Below are 20879 nucleotides of genomic sequence, written 5' to 3'. Positions count from 1 at the left end.
GTAGATGAACCCACTCCGTTCTTTTTGACAACAGCAAGAAAAATCTGTGAAAAATCTCTTGCATTCTCTGTAATAGATATTTAAGGGTGCACCTATATCAAAAATAATGTGTCAGGTTTGAATCAGATCTTCTCCTGACTGAGTTGATCCTGTGCTGATCGATGCAATAGTTCCTAGTGTTGACAGATAGAGTAGTTGCTTAAAAATCCCTGGGTCATGAAGAGAAAAATGAATTCAGTAGTTTGGCACTATTCAAAACATTCACTAAAAATGCATACTGGAAGATTGAATCAAGCTTACATTATTTTTCTCATAGACAAATAAGCAGTTTATTCATCCTCATAAAGACAGAATCTGGAGTGGTTTCAACTGAATGAAATGAAATGTAGTTCAGTTCATCCTATTATAAATATATACTAAAATCAATGTTCTTGAATAAAATATTAATTTTCATTATCAACATGAAATATTAACCAAATGTTTTATTCTGATTTTACAAAGACTGGATAATGGTAAGACTAGTTCTGAAAAATCAAGATAAGTTCCTTATCGCATTCAGCATTCTACATAAGAGATCATGTTCAACTCTTGTACAATTAAACCATGGGTAAAGTGTTTGGAGTTCAATTTAATGACAGTGAAATGGACACCAGATACTTTGGGGTGGATTCCTTCATCAGAACTGAAAAGTAAACAGATACATTTGATCGGAATGGAAAACAGAAGAAACAAGGGATTGGGAAAAATGACATAACAAGGAGTTAGTGATATGACTTAACAAAGGCTGGTGTACCAATTTGTTTTAGTCAAGTAATGGCCAAAACATGTGAATGATAAACAACAATGAAGGAATAAAGGGTGGATGAAAAACATTTAGGAAATGAATGGACCGAGACAGGAAAGATGGAAAAAAATCTCCAGAGAGCTCAGATGTAAGTAAACTTCCAAGGCACATAATTTTTGAAACAGTATTTAAACTCCAGTAGAAGTCAAAATCTACATGAAAGTTACTGTACATCTTCCTTTGCATCATAGCTCTTCCAGACATCTTACCAAACTATCTACTTTCTATCATCTGCCATTTGAGGTAATTGAGAAATTTGAGTTATTTTTGAATGGGTGACTCTCTCCCTCTTCATGCCACAGTCAGAGATTATGATCTGGATCACTTTAACCTCGTGTTGCAGATTTTTGATAGATAAATTATTATGGAGGTGAGGGTGATGAGTTGCTACTGATGTTAAATAAATTTAAGCTTACTTTCTTTGCATTTTGTTTTCCAGATCTCATTGGTCTCACTTGTATTAACTCTTGCCATCGTGGTAATAGTTGTCGTCGAAGCTGCAACCCTTGGACCAAACATGTAAGTATTTTAAGTAATTACTATGAACATTGCCGTACAAAAGTAATTATTCAAGGCTTAAAATAAGATTTAACATCAAACATAAAGATATGGGAGCAGGAGTAGACCACTTAACCCTTCAGTTTGTTGACTTGCTATTTCAATACCATATTCTTGTTCACTTACCTTTTATATCTAGAAATTGTTATGTTTTGTAACTTCAAAACTTTAAACTAATTCAAAGGAAAATGAGAGCCGAGAGATGTGAGTCTTAAGTCTGTTCTTTAATTCTTTAATTTAATCTACCTACTTTTTAAAATCATTCAGTGATTTGACCTCTGTTGCCCTCTGTATGAGTGAACTCCACAGCACTAGTTGAGTGAATAACTTTCACCTTGTGCCAATCCTAAATGCTCTTACCCTGTATCCTGAGACTGTGATTGAATTCTGATTGCAATTCCAGTGATGACATTTATTGACAGGAGTCAATATTTTGGATTATTTGGGTATAAATTTGATAGACGTGGGTGCTGAACATGATGAAAATACTCTTTGTGTCAGATGTTACACATTGAATTAGCACTAGATGTTATCCAAGATACACCATTACTAATCTCTGCTGTAATTGGTTGCTTTGCCATGAATGATTAGTTTATTATTTTATTATCAAATATAATACTTAAAACAACATGAGTCAGGCACAATAACAATTTAAAACCTGCATTTCAACTGGGCAATGTGGTCTGTAGATCACCTTTGGGCAAGCTGTAGCACCTTGCTTAGCCCTAACTTCCCCCCACCACTTTATCAGGGACACGTGAAGCCATGGGAGCAGGTGGTGGATGGTCGTATGAGCAGCTGGTGCATATCACTCGTCCTGGTTATGCAACCACTGATGCCAGGCGGACAATCTCTGAAGAGTATTGACACCGCCCAGAAGAAGGCAATGGCAAACCACTTCTGTACAAACATTTGCCAAGACCAAACATAGTCAAAGACCATGATTGCCTACATCTCAGAACAGGGCACATAATGAATAAATGAATGAATGTGATCAGTGGTGAACAATGTTCAAAACATGGATCATTTTTCACTCTACTAAGACAAATCCAGGCTTAAGTCAAGAGATGAGGTTATTTTTTTTAAAAAACAAACTAATAAATACAATAAATTTCAAAATAAGTAATACTGAAAATATTGAAGTGACTCCTTTAGCTTTAGTGGTCAAGGGTTTAATTTTATGACGAATACCTCCTCTGACCCTAACTAGTATTAGATCAAAAAAGAGCACTTACAACTCACTTTGTTTCTATCACTTAATCACGTATTCCACACTGAACCAACCTGAGTATGTAACCATGTGTTTTAAGCTACTTGTTTTTGTGGACTACTTGCTGTATTTAACCATTGGATATCCATTTACTATAACTCACATTTTTTATTATTATGTATTGCAATGTACTGCTGCCATAAAAACAGATTTCACAACAGATGCCAATGATATTAAAAGTGATTCTGACAGGAGGTCAATTTCTTCACTTTCAAGTTACCTAGCTTTGCGGTCATTTAAATTGAATACCACCATCTACAAGGTGATTTATTCAGTATATTTTAGTTGATACTTCTCAATCTCTTACATTTCTAACATAAAAACTAACATAGTTCTCCTTAACAACACACAAAATGCTAGAGAAACTCAGCAGGCCAGTTAGCATTTATGGAAAAGAGTAAATGCTCAAGGCTTCGGGATGAGATCCTTCATCAGGGCCGGAAAAAAGATGAGTTTTGTGTGTGTTGCTTTGGATTTCCAGCATCTGCAGACTTTCTCATGTTTATTGTTTTTATTAGTTGTATGAACTACAAGATTTGGTACTTCTAAACCAGCATGTTTACCACCTTTGACTTTATCTAAAATTATATATTAAATTAAATGTGTTCTTTGTGCATATTTCATGAACAGATGTCATTTATTAAGGTTGAAAGCAACTTTCTGGTTTGCAAATTCATATCTTGCTTTCTATGACTGATGAGAATTTCGATGACTCATTTATTCTACAAAAATGTAACATCATCTCTGAAAGCAGTGCATGTTTACATACTCACATCCTTTAGTACTATGGCCTTCTCCTGAAGTGCCTGCTATTAGCAAGTGGAGGAAAATTACATCAATACACACAACATAATTCAAACTACGCCTTGAAGTCATACTTAAATATTTCCATTGCAATCAACCATAGACTTTTTTAAATGATGGAAAATGTCTGTGCTGTAACTACAGCCTCCCATTGGGGGGAAGTATGTAGAAAGAAGGAGAAATGCTTAAAGGGAATGTACTAAGAAGTGGTTGTTTCCTCTTGAAAATCCTCATAAGTGAGACATTTAGAAAAAACTCTCTTAAAGACAATATTACATCAAAAGTCTTTAAATTATTATTCATTTGTTCCATATTCCACTGAAATTTGGACCTGACAATTCTGAAATAATAATATTATATTATGAGGGCCAAGATGATTATTTGGAGATAAATTAAAACAGATTGAAGAAAGTGTGTTAATATTTGAAGGAATTCATTCTAAATCCAGCAGGAGAAATATCAACTTTGATTTTTCCTTCTTGCTTTTTAGTATGATTCAAACAGCACTGTTGACCTAAGCTTTTAACTAAGAATGACAGGTTTATGACCAATGGAAAATGGCTGGTCTCCCAATCCCATTTCCTTCAATTGAGTAATTACAGTGAATTTATTGACTGCAGTAACTATTTACGTTGTTATATGAAACTACCAGTCAAACGCATGCATGTCGTGAACTGGAGGAGGACATACAGGAGGAACGTTCTCATCCAAAATGTCCGGACCCAGCGTCCTCTCCAGAATCTCTGGGGGGGAGATAACTATGCAAGGAGAAACTATAAATTTAAACAGCCTAATTTCAATAGTTCAGAAGAATAGCTCATACTTGTTGGATAAAAGTACAATGCTACTGTTTAGTAAGAATTATCTTCACTGGTAAGGGCAAAGATTGAAAGAAGTTGTATAAATTTCATTGTGAGTTAAGTCCTAGCACATTTCTGTACAGAAACAGTTTTCCATGTATTTTTTCACAAAAAAAAATAACATTTGAAAGTCTAATGGTTCTCAGGAATATATATACAAAAGAGATGAGAGTTATCTACCTACAGTATTTCTAATAATCAGCACTTCCAACTCTAAACCATCTCAGGAATAAAATCACAAGAATTTCAGTGATTTCCATGGGGTGACTGGGCTCTGTGAAATAACATTGCTGGAAGGCACACGGCCCTGACTAGAATCACAAGGGGTACTGCAGATGCCTGAAATCTAGAGCAATGCACACAACAACAGGAATTCTGCAGACGCTGGAAATTCAAGCAACACACATCAAAGTTGCTGGTGAACGCAGCAGGCCAGGCAGCATCTGTAGGAAGAGGTGCAGTCGACGTTTCAGGCCGAGACCCTTCGTCAGGACTAACTGAAGGAAGAGTGAGTAAGGGATTTGAAAGTTGGAGGGGGAGGGGGAGATCCAAAATGATAGGAGAAGACAGGAGGGGGAGGGATAGAGGCAAGAGCTGGACAGGTGATAGGCAAAAAGGGATACGAGAGGATCATGGGACAGGAGGTCTGGGAAGAAAGACAAGGGGGGGGGGACCCAGAGGATGGGCAAGAGGTATATTCAGAGGGACAGAGGGAGAAAAAGGAGAGTGAGAGAAAGAATGTGTGCATAAAAATAAGTAACAGATGGGATACGAGGGGGAGGTGGGGCCTTAGCAGATCCCCGCTCTGGTCTTCTGCCTGCTCTGGATCTCTTTATCGCTACCCCGCTCTGGATCTCTTTATCGCTTGCTCCCAATGTGGCCTTTTATATATTGGCGAGACCCAACGCAGACTGGGAGACCGCTTTGCTGAACATCTACACTCTGTCCGCCAGAGAAAGCAGGATCTCCCAGCGCCCACACATTTTAATTCCACATCCCATTCCCATTCTGACATGTCTATCCACGGCCTCCTCTACTGTAAAGATGAAGCCACACTCAGGTTGGAGGAACAACACCTTATATTCCGTCTGGGTAGCCTCCAACCTGATGGCATGAACATCGACTTCTCTAACTTCCGCTAAGGCCCCACCTCCCCCTCGTACCCCATCTGTTACTTATTTTTATGCACACATTCTTTCTCTCACTCTCCTTTTTCTCCCTCTGTCCCTCTGAATATACCTCTTGCCCATCCTCTGGGTCCCCCCCCCCTTGTCTTTCTTCCCGGACCTCCTGTCCCATGATCCTCTCGTATCCCCTTTTGCCTATCACCTGTCCAGCTCTTGCCTCTATCCCTCCCCCTCCTGTCTTCTCCTATCATTTTGGATCTCCCCCTCCCCCTCCAACTTTCAAATCCCTTACTCACTCTTCCTTCAGTTAGTCCTGACGAAGGGTCTCGGCCTGAAACGTCAACTGCACCTCTTCCTACAGATGCTGCCTGGCCTGCTGTGTTCACCAGCAACTTTGATGTGTGTTGCAATGCACACAACGTTGTAGAGGAGGTCAGCAGGTCAGGGCAGCATCTGGGGATGGGAATAAACTGTTGACATTTTGGGCCCAGCCCCTTCATCAGTCCTGAAGATAGGTCTTGGCCCAAAACTTCGACTGGTTATTCCCATCCACAGATGTTGTCTGACCTGCTGAACTCCTCCTACACATTGTGTGTAATGCCTTCTGTACTCTAGGAGGCAGGGACTTCACCTTCACAAATAGAAACTTGTTCAGACCTACAGGTAGCATCCCTATTGTGGCAACTGACAGTGATAACTAAGTGTCTATTACTGCATTCAAGGACACCTCAGCATTTCATTGCACAGACATGTGGAGGAAGATGTCAGTGCCAATTTTAAGCCTTACTCTTTTCCTCATCTTTCCAACTATTAGGTAACCTGTAATTAGTGCCACAAATAGATAACAGTGAAATTAGCAGTGCGAACATGTAGCAGAAGCACTGCAAGTTAGAAGCAGACAGATTTGAAAAGTGGGAAATGACAAAGTTCAAGGAGTGGCACTAAAGAAGACTCCTTTCAGAATCTTGATAATTTTCATGGGGAGCCTCAGCTGTCTGTGCTTTTATTGCAGACAATAGGTGGCACAATAGTGTAGTGACTAGCACAACACCTTACTGTACAGTACAGACGGTTCAGATTCAACTCCTGCTGGAGTTTGTACGTTCAACCCGTGACAGCGTGGGATTCCTCCTGGTGTTCCAGTTTCATCCTGCAGTCCAAAGACTTACCGGTTGGTAGATTAATTGGTCATTGTAAGTTGCCTCATGATTAGGCTAGGATTAAATCGGTGGATGGCTGGGTGCTGTGGCTCGGTGGGGGTCAGAAGGGCCTATTCCATGCTCTAGAAATAAATAAACAAATAAATAAATTTATAGAGTCACTATATCTTCATAAAGGGGAAATGACACATTGTGGGCAGCTGAGAAAAGATATTCTGCCAGGCACATAGGAGGTACTTGGTTATGGGAACATTTCAATGATGGGGCAAGTGAAGTTGAATGAAGTTATCCCCTTTGTTTCAAGAGCCTGATAGTTGAGGGGTAATAGCTGCTCCTGAATCTGGAACCTTGTGTCAACTCTACAGGGCATTTGAAATTCTATGCTTGGTTTTGATCTTTGCTTCGAAGAAAATGTTTTTGTCTTGGAAGCAATACAGTTGGATAGTGTCCTGGGATATCAGGATTGTTCTGAACAGAGAATGTGATGGAAGAATAGACTATACTCTTTTGAATTTAGAAAAATGAAAATTTGCCATACCAAAATAAGATCTTGAGAAGGATTAATAAATGTAAATACTGAAATGTCTTTTTCCTCTTGGATTTTCTGGTGAGAGGGAGAAGATATACATTATTCTTGGCTGTAATGATATAATAAGCAGCTTTAATCACTGAAGCTAAAGCAAACATTCATCTGCCAGGCTTCAGGAAGACTGAAGTCACATCTCATTCAGCCAACTATGATTCCTCCCCATGGCAATAACCTCATCAGTTTTCACAGTTGTTTTGAAAGCTTTCTTGTTCAAAGACATTTTGTTAATTTAAATGACATTGTTAGAATGCAAAAATAAGATACGTTACAACACACACAAAATGCTGTGGGATGTCAGCATCCATGGAAAAGAGTACAGTCGAAGTTTCAGGCCGACCCTTCAGCAGGACAGGTCGGAACAGCAACTGTACTCTTTTTCATAGACGCTGCCTGACCTGCTGAGTTCCTCCAGCATTTTGTGTCTGTTGTTTGGATTTCCAGTATCTGCATATTTTGTCTTGTTTGTGATAAGATACCTTACAGGCAGTTTCCACATATAGTGGCTTTCACACATTGCCATATACTTCCCTCTGACAACATTCCACGGATATTTTGATACATGCAGGTGGTAGTGGTATATATAGAAGCTGGAGCCAGCAAGATTGCTGGAAATCCAAAGCAACACACCCAAAATTCTGGAGGAACTAACTTTACAGAGACTCGGATGGCCCAGCAGCAGGAATGGTTACTTCGAGTGCCAGGCTTTAGATGTTTCAGAAAGGACAAGGAGGGAGGCAAAACAGGTGGGGGCGTGGCACTGTTGATCAGAGATAGTGTCACAGCTGCAGAAAAGGGGGAAGTCATGGAGGGATGTCTACAGAGTCTCTGTGGGTGGAAGTTAGGAACAGGAAGGGGTTAATAACTCTACTCGGTGTTTTTTATAGTCCACCCAATAGTAAGAGGGACATCGAGGAGCAGATAGGGAGACAGATTCTGGAAAGGAGAAATAATAACAGGTTTGTTGTGGTGGGAGATTGTAATTTCCCCAATATCAATTGGCATCTCCCTAGAGCGAGGGGTTTATATGCGGTGGAGTTTGTTAGGTATGTTCAGGAAGGTTTCTTGACATAGTATGTAGATAAGCCTAGAAGAGGAGATGCTGTACTTGATCTGGTATTGGGAAATGAACCTGTTCAGGTGTCAGATCTCTCAGTGGGAGAGCATTTTGGAGACAGTGATCACAATTCTATCTCCTTTACCATGGCATTGGAGAGGAGTAGGAACAGACAAGTTAGGAAAGCGTTTAATTGGTAAAGGGAAATATGAGGCTATCAGGCAGGAACTTGGAGGCAAAAATTGGAAACAGATGTTCTTAAGGAAATATACGGAAGAAATGTGGCAAATGTTCAGGGGATATTTGCGTGGCGTACTGCATAGGTACGTTCCAATGAGACAGGGAAAGGATGGTAAGGTACAGGAACCGTGGTGTACAAAGACTGTTGTAAATCTAGTCAAGAAGAAAAGAAGAGCTTACGAAAGGTTCAAAAAACTAGGTAATGATAGAGATCTGGAAGATTATAAGGCTAGCAGGAAGGAGCTTAAGAAAGAAATTAGGAGAGCCAGAAGGGGCCATGAGAAGGCCTTGGCAGACAGGATTAAGGAAAACCCCAAGACAATCTACAAGTATGTGAAGAGCGAGAGGATAAGATATGAGAGAATAGGACCAATCAAGTGTGACAGTGGAAAAGTGTGTATGGAACTGGAGGAGATGGCAGAGGTACTTAATGAATACTTTGCTTCAGTATTCGCTACGGAAAAGGAGTTTGGTGATTGTAGGGATGGCTTAGAGCAGATTGAAAAGCTTGAGCATGTAGATATTAAGGAAGAGGATGTGCTGGAACTTTTGGAAAGCATCAAGTTAGATAAATACCGGGACCAGACGAGATGTACCATAGGCTACTGTGGGAAGCGAGAAGGAGATTGCTGAGCCTCTGGCGATGATTTTTGCATCATCAATGAGAATGGGAGAGGTTCTGGAGGATTGAAGGATTGCAGTTGTTGTTCCCTTATTCAAGAAAGGGAGTAGAGATAGCCCAGGAAATTATAGACCAGTGAGTCTTACTTCAGTGATTGGAAAGTTGATGGAGAAGATACTGACAGGCAGGATTTATGAACATTTAGAGAGGCATAATATGATAAGGAATAGTCAGCATGGCTTTGTCAAAGGCAGGTGTTTCCTTACAGGCCTGATTGAATTTTATGAGGATGTGACTAATCACATTGATGAAGGTAGAGCAGTAGATGTAGTGTATATGGATTTCAGCAAGATCTTATTTTATAAGGTTCCCCATGCAAGGCTTATTGAGAAGGTATGGAGGCATGGGATCCAGAATTGGCTTGCCCGCAGAAGGCAAAGAGTGGTTGTAGATGGGTCATATTCTGCATGGAGGTCGGTGAACATTAGTGTGCCTCAGGGTTTTGTTCTGGGACCCCTACTCTTTATGATTTTTATAAATGACCTGAATAAGGAAGTGGAGGGATGGGTTAGTAAATTTGCTGATGACACAAAGGTTGGGGGTGTCATGGATAGTGTGGAGGGCTGTCAGAGTTTATGGTGGGACGGAGGTTACTGAGCAGAGAAGTAGCAGATGGAGTTCAACCCAGATAAGTGTGAGGTGGTTCATCTTGGGAGGTCAAATATGATGGCAGAATGTAGTATTAATGGTAAGACTCTTGGCAGTGTAGAGGATCAGAGGGATTTTGGGATCCGGGTCCATAGGACACTCAAAGCTGCTGCACAGGTTGACTCTGTGGTTAAGAAGGCATACGGTGTATTGGCCTTCATCAATCGTGGGATTGAGTTTACGAGCCGAGAAGTAATGTTGCAGCTATATAGGGCCCTGGTCCAACCCCACTTGGAGTACTGCGCTCAGTTCTGGTCGCCTCATTACAAGAAGGATGTGGAAACCATAGAAAGGGTGCTGAGGAGATTTACAAGGATGTTGCCTGGATTTGGGAGCATGCCTTACGTGAATAGGTTGAGTGAACTTGGCCTTTTCTCCTTGGAGCGACGGAGAATGAGAGGTGCCCTGATAGATGATGAGAAGCATTGATCGTGTGGATAGTCAGAGGCTTTTTCCCAGGGCTGAAATGGCTAGCATGAGAGGGCACAGTTTTAAGGTGCTTGGAAGTAGGTACAGAGGAGATGTCAGGGGTGAGTTTTTTATGCAGAGAGTGGTGAGTGTGTGGATGGGCTGCCGGTGACGGTGGTGGAGGCAGATACAATAGGGTATTTTAAGAGACTCCTGGATAGGTACATGGAGCTCAGAAAAATAGAGGGTTATGGGTAACCCTAGGTAATTTCTAAGGTAAGCACATGTTTGGCACAGCATTGTGGGCCAAAGGGCCTGTACTGTGCTGTAGGTTTTCTATGTTTCTATGAACTCAACATGGCTGGCAGCATCTATGGGAAAGAGTAAACAGTCAATGTTTCGGGCCGAGACCCTTTTTCAGGACTGAGAAGGAAGGGGGAAGATGCCAGAATAAAAAGGTGGAGGCAAGCAAAAGAGGCTAATTGAAGGTAATTGGTGAAGCCAGGTGGATGGGAAGGATCAAGGGCTTGAGAAGAAAGAATCTGATAGTAGTGGACCATGGGAGAAAGGGAAGGAGGAAGGGACCCAGGAGGAAGTAATAGGCAAGTGAGAAGAAGTAAAAGGGTGAACACGAGGAATTCTGCAGATCTGGGAATTCAAGCAACACACAACAAAGTTGCTGGTGAGTGCAGCAGGCCAGGCAGCATCTCTAGGAAGAGGTACAGTCGACGTTTCGGGCCGAGACGTCGACTGTACCTCTTCCTAGAGATGCTGCCTGGCCTGCTGCTTTCACCAGCAACTTTGATGAGAAGTAAAAGGTTATTGGGCAATGGGGGTGGGGGGGAGGATTTGTTTACCAGAAAGAGAAATTGATAATCATGTCATCAGGTTGGAGGGTACCCTGTCGGTTGTTCCTCCAGTTTCATTGCCCTGAGCTCCAATGAATGGCCAGACAAGTATTTTGACATTGCAGACATTTTTATGTGCTTACTTCATTGTTATCCTTTTCATTCTGTGTGTTAATGCCCTATACTTTCAACACCATATTCAGTGGAATGCTGTTTTAACAGCTTAACTAACTATGTGCTTGCTGGTCCTGCAGGCAACACAACACTGTAAGATGTGTGGGTATTATGGGCTCTCATCCACACATTGTTTATTCAGGCTGAACAAGAATATACGAAACCTCTCCCAATTTCATCTCAAGCTGAACATCAAGCTCATATCTTTTCCTTGTGAAAAGCAATCTTGATGATAATTTCTATACACGAGGACAATGTTGGAAGTACAGAGTCCATGTGCACTAGTTTTTGTCCTGATCAGAAAACATCATCTGATCATGTGTTTGAGGGAATAGGTTAAAGTTTGTTCAAATAATATACCTGTGGGAATTAGGTAATTGATTAAAAAGGACAAAATGAACCTTGTTTTTTCTTGTTCTGTAAGTTCTGCTTTATTGTATTACATAGTTTGTAGTGATTGTATTTTGGATTTGCCTTTCAACATGAGTCAGATACATGTCAAAACATGTTTCACAACAACCTCACTTTACTCTGCAAAGCTTGTGATTTGAATGATTCCCTGTCCATTTCAAGTGCAGTTCCACAGCTCATTTTCTGATCTTCCTATAATTGCAGAGATCTTCACGATCTTCAGTGATCCTTCCTTGAGCAGTGGTTTTAGCCTCAGATACTCCATGTGCCAGTACATCTATGGACCCCCTCCCTTCAGCAGCACCTACGTCCTCCATCTCAGTTCACTCCAGATTGACAATTTAGTTTCAGTAACTTTATCTGACATATTCTTCATCTCCACTTCAGGGTCTGGTGCCAGGCAAATAATTTCTTCCTCAAGAAGTGTCAGGGGGCAGAAGTGATATATTGTAGTTGCTATTATTCAGGAGAAGGTACTTGGGAAGACGAAAGGTCTGAAGGTAGATAAGTCAGCTGAACCAGATGGATTGCACCCCAAGGTTCTGAAAGAGGTCGCTGAAGGGATTGTGGAAGTATTAGTAATGATCTTGCAAGAATAACTAGATTCTGGAATGGTTCTTGAAGAATGGAAAATTGCAAATGTCAATCCACTCTTTAAGAAGGGAAGCAGGCAGAATAAATGAAATTATAGGCCAGTTACCCTGACTTCAGTGGTTGTGGGAGATATTCGAGCTCGTTATTAAGGACAAGGTTTCAGTATATAATATAAATGATAAAATGATACATGATAAAATGGGCCAAAATAGGCATTGTTTCCTTAAAGGGAATTTTTGCCTGACAAATCTGTTGGAATTCCTTGAGGAAATAACAGGCAGGATGGAGAAAAGAGAGCCAGTGGATGTTGTTTACTTGGATTTTCAGTAGGTCTTCGACATAATGCAGCACATGAGGCTGCTTAACAAGAGCCTGTGATACTACAGGAAAGATTCTAGCATGGATAGACAATTGGCTGACTGGCAGGAGGCAAAGAGTGGGAGGAAAGGGGGCTTTTCCTGGTTGGCTACTGGTGACTAGTGGTGTTCCACAGTGGTTGGTGTTGGGACGACTACTCTTCAGGCCATTTGTCATTGATGTGGATGATGGAATTGATGGCTTTGTGGATGATACAAAGACAGGTGTTGGAGCAAGTTGTTTAGACGAAGCAGCGAGCCTGCAGAATGAACTAGACAGATTGGCGATGCTGGGTGGCGGCTCAAAGGGCCAGAAGGACCTATTCTGCCCAGTATCTCAATAAATAAATAAAAATCTTAACATCATTTCCAGCCATTGAGCACCCTGTGGAATTCAGAAAAATTAGTGATTAGGGAAATGAAGGAAAGAAAGAAGAAATCCTGTTGCAAGTGACAATAGATGCTGTTCAAGGATGAACCCATAAACACTACTTTACTTTTTTGTTTTTATATTATTTCTGTTTTTGCACTATTTTTAATTTAACTATTTAATTTACATATATATACTTAGTATAATGATTTTCTGATTTACTAATTTATTTATTGTTCTTTTTTTTCTCTGTATATTATAAGACCAGAATATATAGGAACAGAATTAGTCCATTTGCTGCATCGAGTCTGCTCCACCATTTCATCAAGGCTGATCCATTTCCCTCTCAACCCAGTCTCCTGCCTTCTCCCCGTATCCCTTCATACTCCAACTAATCAAGAATCTATCAACCTCTGATTAAAATATACCCAATTGATAGATAGATACTGTATTGATTCCCAAAAGAAAGTACAGTGTCACAGTAGCATTACAAGTGCACAGATATACAGATATTAGGAGGGAAGTAAGAAAGAATAAAAAAATAGGTTACGTCAAACAATCTAACAGGAGGGAGGGTCATTACTTTCTGGGTTATAGGTTGACTCATTATACAGCCTAATGGCTGAGGGTAAGAATGACCTCATATAGCGCTCTTTGGAGCAGCGCAGTTGTCAGTCTATTACTAAAAGCGCACTTCTGTTCAGCCAAGGTGGCATACAAAAGGTGAGAAACATTGTCCAGAATTGCCAGGATTTTCCATAGGGATCTTTGTTCTACCACAGCCTCCAGTGTGTCCAGTTTGACTCCTATAACAGAGCCAGCCTTTCTAGGCAGTTTGTTGAGCCTGTTGGCATCACCCATGTTGATGCCATCGCCCCAGCACGCCACCACCTAGTAGGTTGTACTAGTGACAACAGACTGGTAGAACATCATATGTTGCAATGTACTGCTGCCACTACGTTAACAAGTTTCATAACCTATACTTTGATTCTGATCCTGACCTGCAGAAGCTGAAAATGGAAATATCAGACCTTTTTGGATGACCAAACAAATTTGACGGTTGTCTTTATTTTTAATGGATTCGATTGGGTTTCTTTGTTTTGTGGCTGCCTGTAAGGAGATGAATCAGGGTTGTATATAGCATACACACTTTGATGATAAATGTATTTTGAACTTTGTGTATTTGTAAATCCCTTACCATGGTCCACTCCTCAATCACCCAAATGTTTCCTCAGCTTCCTCCTGTTCAATGCAGGACATGTAGCAGTTTTTCACCCTTGCTGTCAGTCTCCCCACCTAAATTCTCCCAATGCTTATTAGTAATATCTAACACAGTTACAAATATTACCGTCACTCAATGTACCTCTAGCGGACTGGTGGTGTGTATCTGCACCAGACTTTAAGTCAAGAGGTCCTAGGTTCGAACCCAGCCAGCTCCTTGCACGCTTTCCATCCATGCTGGGTTGAGAGTCGAGCCATCAGCTCAGCTTTGTAAAAAAAACCAGACGTGGCAAGGTTGCTGTGAAATGCGCCTCAGGGCGTGGAGAGAATCGACAACATACCTTTGCAAGCCACCACATCATCACCATGAGTTGTAGGTCAGTGGCTGGCTTATGATTACACTCTGGAGATCTGCCTTTGGGTGTGCCAGAATTAGTTCAAGTAAAATGGAAATAAAATCCATTTTATCCAATGTGGGAGTCACTTGCTTTGTATCTATGTGACAAAATTGGAGTTAAATCTGGCGACAAAATAGAGTGAACTGGAGTAGCTTGGCAGCATACAAGTGCTGCATTTCTTAGTCATGCTAACAGAAACAAAAATGAAGCAGTGGGAGTCGACATTGTTACAATTATGCCCAAGGGCCCAGCAGAATTGATGAAGCTAAACCTTCAGGATTCAGTTCCTAATTTAAACCATGAAAAGATGATTAAGAATTTAAAATGTTGCATGTCAGCAACTCTGTTAAGTGGGAGGGTGGAAAATGCTAATCTTTTCATGTCTAAATGCTCTACATCACAATAACGTTTCAGAAGAGGCTGAAGCAGTTTTTACAATCTATGCATTTTCTGAATAGCACTAATTATGAAAGACATTTAGTCGTAAGTTCTGACATTTACACATTCAACTTTGCTTCCAGTCTTTTACTCATATATGAAATCAGCCTAGATACACAGTGATAGAAACTACTCTCACTAATAAATATTGTGTGTATTACTCACAAATTACAAAACATTTCACAAAAAAGTTATACAACTATAGGAATGCTAGCTAATGTGCTATTCTATAAACCATTCATTAGAACATTAGAAAGTTTTTGACAAGCGCATGCCATTCAGCCCAACAAAGCTTGCCAAAATCCTATTCACATTGTGTGTTGAAATAACTACTCTCAACTACACAACTAGGTAGTTTGTTTCATGTGTCTACAACTCGCTGCGTGAAGAAATGCTTCCTGATGTTACTCTGGAATCTCCCCTTAACCAACTTTGACCCCATGTCCTCGTTGATGGATTCATTTTGAAGTAGCAGATGGCATCCACCTTTCTTATATCCTTAAAGGTTTTGAACACTTCTATCATGTCTCCTCTCATTCTACATCTACTTTGGTTGAAAAGATTTAGTTCTTTCAATCTTTCCTCATAGCCCATACCCTGCAGAACTGGAATGAGTCTTGTCACCCTTCTCTGAACTCCCACCAGTGCCTCCACATCCCTCACAAAATATGGAGACCAAAATTGTACTCAGTACTAAAGGTGTGTTGTTACAAGCACATTATACAGCTTAAGGAGAACATCTCTAGACTTGAACTCCTCCGAGCGCATTACATAGCCTTCCTAATCACCTCTGGGCATTGTCTAAATTTTGATAGTGACACTTTTACCAGGACACGTAAATCCTTCTCATACATTGCACTTTTCTAACTCAAGACCTCCCACCCCCCCATTGTATATTTATACCTAATATTTCTACTTCCTATACCATATATAATATTTTACACTTGCTTACATTAAATTTCAAATGCCATTAATCTGCCCACATCAGTCCCACTAAAAGTTAAGGCCTATCATTGATGACCTGCTTGATTTGTGGACCAACAAAAATGCCTTCCTTCATCTTCGCATCAGGTATTCTGACTTGAAATATGAAACGACATAACAAATCTAGGCAATTTAAAAAAAAATTACATGTGATAGTGAAATTTCATGGTGATTTTCATGATCAGCAGGCCAAAATAAAAAAAAAATACACCCAAAATTATTCAGGGAGCAAAATCTTTGTGTCCAGTGTAATGAAGTGTATCTGACCAATAGAGTCCTACAAAATAATCCATAAGACCATAAGATATAGGAGCAGAAGTAGGCCATTCGCCATTCCATCATGGGCTGATCCAGTTCTTCCAGTCATCCCCACTCCCCTGCCTTCTCCCCATACCCTTTGATGCCCTGGCTAATCAAGAACCTATCTATCTTTGCCTCAAATTCACCCAATGACTTGGCCTCCAAAGCCACTCGTGGCAACAAATTCCACAGATTTACCACCCTCTGACTAAAGTAATTTCTCCACATATCTGTTCTAAATGGACGTCTTTCAATCCTGAAGTCGTGCCCTCTTGTCTTAGACCCCCCTATCATGGGAAATAACTTTGCCATATCTAATTTGTTCAGGCCTTTTAACATTCGGAATGTTTCTATGAGATCCCCCCTCATTCTCCTGAACTCCAGGAATACAGCCCAAGAGCTGCCAGATGTTCCTCATACGGTAACCCTTTCATTCCTGGAATCATTCTAGTGAATTTTCTCTGAACCCTCTCCAATGTCAGTTTATCCTTTCTAAAATAAGGAGCCCAAAACTGCACACAATACTCTAAGTGTGGTCTCACGAGTGCTTTATAGAGCCTCAAGATCACATCCCTGCTCTTATATTCTATATCTCTAGAAATGAATGCCAACATTGCATTCGCCTTCTTCACCACTGACACAACCTGGAGGTTAACTTTTAGGGTATCCTGCACAAGGACTCCCAAGTCCCTTTGTATCTCTGCATTTGAAATCTCTCCCCATCTAAATAATAGTCTGCCCATTTATTTCTTCCACCAAAGTGCATGACCATACAATTTCTAACACTGTATTTCATTTGCCACTTTGCCCATTCCCCTAAACGATCTAAGCCTCTCTGCAGGCTCTGTTTCCTCAACACAACCTGCTCCTCCACCTGTCTTTGTATCATTGGCAAATTTAGCCACAAATCCATTAATACCATAGTCTAAATCATTGACATACATCATAAAAAAGCAGCAGTCCCAACACCGACCCCTGTGGGACTCCATTGGTAACCAGCAGCCAGCTAGAATAGGATCCCTTTATTCCCACTTTCTATTTTCTGCCAACAGCCAATGCTCCACCCATGCTAGTAACTCGCCTGCAATTCCATGGGCTCTTAGCTTGCTAAACAGCCTCATGTGCGGCACCTTGTCGAAGGCCTTCTGAAAATCCAAGTACACCACATCTACTGCATCTCCTTTGTCTACCCTGCTTGTAATTTCCTCCAAAAATTGCAGTAGGTTAGTCAGGCAGGATTTTCCTTTCAGGAAACCATGCTGGGTTTGGCCTATCTTGTCATGTGCCTCCAAGTACTCCATAATTACATCCCTAACAATCGATTCCAACAATTTTCCAAATACTGATGTCAGGCTAACAGGCCTATAGTTTCCTTTCTGCTGCCTTCCACCCTTCTTAAATAGCGGAGTAACATTTGCAATTTTCGAGTCATCCAGTACAATGCTAGAGTCCATCAATTCTTGAAAAATCACTGTTAATGCTTCCATAATCTCTCAAACTACTTCCTTCAGAACCCGAGGGTGCATTACGTCAGGTCCAGGAGATTTATCCACCCTCAGACCATTAAGTTTCCTGAGCACCTTCTCGATCGTAATTTTCACTGCACCGACTTCACTTCCCCGACACTCTTGAATGTCCAGTATACTGCAGATGTCTTCCACTGAGAATAATGTACACATTCAGTTCCTCTGCCATCTCTGTGTCTTTCATTACAATATCTCCAGTGTCATCTTCTATTGGTCATACATCTACCCTCAACTCTCTTTTACCCTTTATATACTTATAAAAAGCTTTTGGTATTTTCTTTGATATTAGTTGCCAACTTCCTTTCATAATTCATCTTTTCCTTCCTAATGACCTTCCTAGTTTCCTTCCACAAGTTTTTAAAAGCTTCCCAATCCTCTATCTTCCCACTAGCTTTGAGTCCCTTGTGTACCCTCTTTTTTGCTTTTACTTTGGCTCTGACTTCACTTGTCAGCCATGGTAGTGTCCTTTCATTCAAAAATGTCTTCTTATTTGGAATATATCTGTCTTGTACTTCCCTCATTTTTCACAGAAACTCCAGCCATTGCTTCTCTGCTGTCTTTCCTGCTAGTGTCCCTTTCCAGTCAACTTTCGCCAGTTCCCCTCTCAGGCCATTGTAATTTCCTATATTCCACTGAAATACTGACACATTGGAACTTAGTTTTTCCTTCTTAAATTTCAAAGTGAACTCGATCATATTGTGATCACTGTTCCCTCAGGGTTCCTTAATCTTATACTCTCTTATCACCTCTGGATCATTGCACAACACCTAATCCCCTACTGGGCTCAACAACAAGCTCTTCCAAAAAGCCATCCCTTAGATATTCTACAAATTTTCTCTCCTGAGGTCCAGTATTGGCCTGGTTTTCCCAATCCACTGTCATGTTAAAATCCCCAACGATTATCATGACATTGCTCTTCTGACACGCCTTTTCTATGTCCTGCTGTAATTTGTAATCCACATCCCGGCTGCTATCTGGAGGCCTGTATACAACTGCCATTAGAGTCCTCTTACCCTTGCTATTTCTTAACTCAACCCATAGAGACTCTACACCTTCCAATCAAATACACTTTCAGTCCAGTATTTGTCGCCTTCTGTTGTAAATCATCCCAATGGCTGTGATTATGCCATATTTGGGACAATTTGTTTTATGGGAAGGATGTAATAGAGAAATGGAGGTCATTTAAAGGTGAAATTTTGAGAGTACAGAATCTTTATGTTCCTGTTAGTTTGAAAGGAAAGGTTAAAAGTTTGAGAGAGCCATGGTTTTCAAGGGATATTGGAAACTCGGTTCGGAAAAAAGAGATATCTACAATAAATATAGGCAGCATGGAGTAAATGAGGTACTCGAGGAATATAAAGAATGTAAAAAGAATCTGAAGAAAGAAATTAGAAAAGCTAAAAGAAGATATGAGGTTGCTTTGGCAAGCAAGGTGAAAATAAATCCAAAGGGTTTCTACAGTTATATTTATAGCAAAAGGATATTGAGGGATAAAATTGGTCCCTTAGAGAATCAGAGTGGACGGCTATGTGTGGAGCCAAAAGAGATGGGGGAGATTTTAAACAATTTCTTTCCTTTGGTAATCACTAAGGAGAAGGATATTGAATTGTGTAAGGTAAAGGAAACAGATAGGGAAGTTATGGAAACTATGATAATTAAAGAAGAGCAAGTATTTGCACTTTTTAAGGAATATAGAAGTGGAAAGTCTCTGGGTCCAGACATGATATTCCCTAGGACCTTGAGGGAAGTTAATGTGGAAATAACGGGGGCTCTGACAGAAATATTTCAAATGTCATTCGAAATGGGGATGGTGCCGGAGAATTGGCGTATTGCTCATGTTGTTCCATTGTTTAAAGAGGGTTCTAAGAGTAAACCTAGCAATTATCGGCCTGTGAGTTTGATGTCAGTGGTGGGTAAATTGATGGAAAATATTCTTAAAGATGGTATATATAATTTTCTGGATAGACAGGGTCTGATTAGGAACAGTCAACATGGATTTGTGCGTGGAATGTCATGTTTGACAAATCTTATTGAATTTTTTGAAGAGGTTACTAGGAAGTTGACGAGGGTAAAACGGTGGATGTTGTCTATATGGACTTCAGTAAGGCCTTTGACAAGGTTCCACACGGAAGGTTAGTTAGGAAGGTTCAATCGTTGGTATTAATATTGAAGTAGTAGAATAGATTCAGCAGTGGCTGGATGGGAGACACCAGAGAGTAGTGGTGGATAACTGTGTGTCAGATTGGAGGCCGGTGACTAGTGGTGTGCCTCAGGGATCTGTACTGGGTCCAATGTTGTTTGTCATATACATTAATGATCTTGTTGACAGGGTGGTAAAGTGGATTAGTAAGAATGCAGATAATACTAAGATAGGTGGAGTTGTGGATAATGAAGTAGGTTTTCAAAGCTTGCAGAAAGATTTGGGTCAGTTAGAAGAGTGGGATGAAAGATGGCAGATGGAGCTTAATGCTGATAAATGTGAGGTGCTACTTTTTGGTAGGACTAATCAAAATAGGACATACATGGTAAATGGTAGGGCATTGAAGAATGCAGAAGAACAGAGGGATCTAGGAATACTGGTGCATAGTTCCCTGAAGGCGGAATCTCATGTGGATAGGGTGGTGAAGAAAGCTTTTGGTATGCTGGCCTTTATAAATCAGAGCATTGAGTAACGGAGTTGGGATGTAATGTTGAAATTGTACAAGGCAATGGTGAGGCCAAATTTGGAGTATCGTGTACAGTTCTGGTCACCGAATTAGAGGAAAGATGTCAACAAAATTGAGAGAGTACAGAGAAGATTTACTGGAATGTTACCTGGGTTTCATCACCTAAGTTACAGAGAAAGGTTGAACAAGTTGGGTCTTTATTCTTTAGAGCGTAGAAGGTTGAGGGGGGGACTTGATTGAGGTATTTAAAATTATGAGAGGGATAGATAGAGTTGACGTGGATAGGCTTTTTCCATTGAGAGTAGGGGAGATTCAAACAAGAGGACATGAGTTGAGAGTTAAAGGGCAA

The 20879-nt window shown here is 40.5% G+C and overlaps 1 protein-coding gene across 1 annotated transcript in view; it reads left to right on the top strand.

Annotated features, from left to right (window-relative positions):
* Positions 1-20879, top strand: part of slc38a11 (solute carrier family 38 member 11) — a 71203-nt gene that overhangs the window by 10600 nt on the left and 39724 nt on the right. Inside the window, exon 5 of the mRNA XM_072259782.1 lies at positions 1284-1363. Coding sequence (XP_072115883.1) covers positions 1284-1363 — 80 coding nt within the window. The remainder of the gene's footprint in view (positions 1-1283; positions 1364-20879) is intronic.

This window comes from Mobula birostris, chromosome 6 (assembly GCF_030028105.1).
Source record: "Mobula birostris isolate sMobBir1 chromosome 6, sMobBir1.hap1, whole genome shotgun sequence".
NCBI lineage: Eukaryota > Metazoa > Chordata > Chondrichthyes > Myliobatiformes > Myliobatidae > Mobula > Mobula birostris.
Note: the sequence above shows the minus strand (reverse complement) of the source record. Positions and strands in the feature narration are given on the sequence as shown.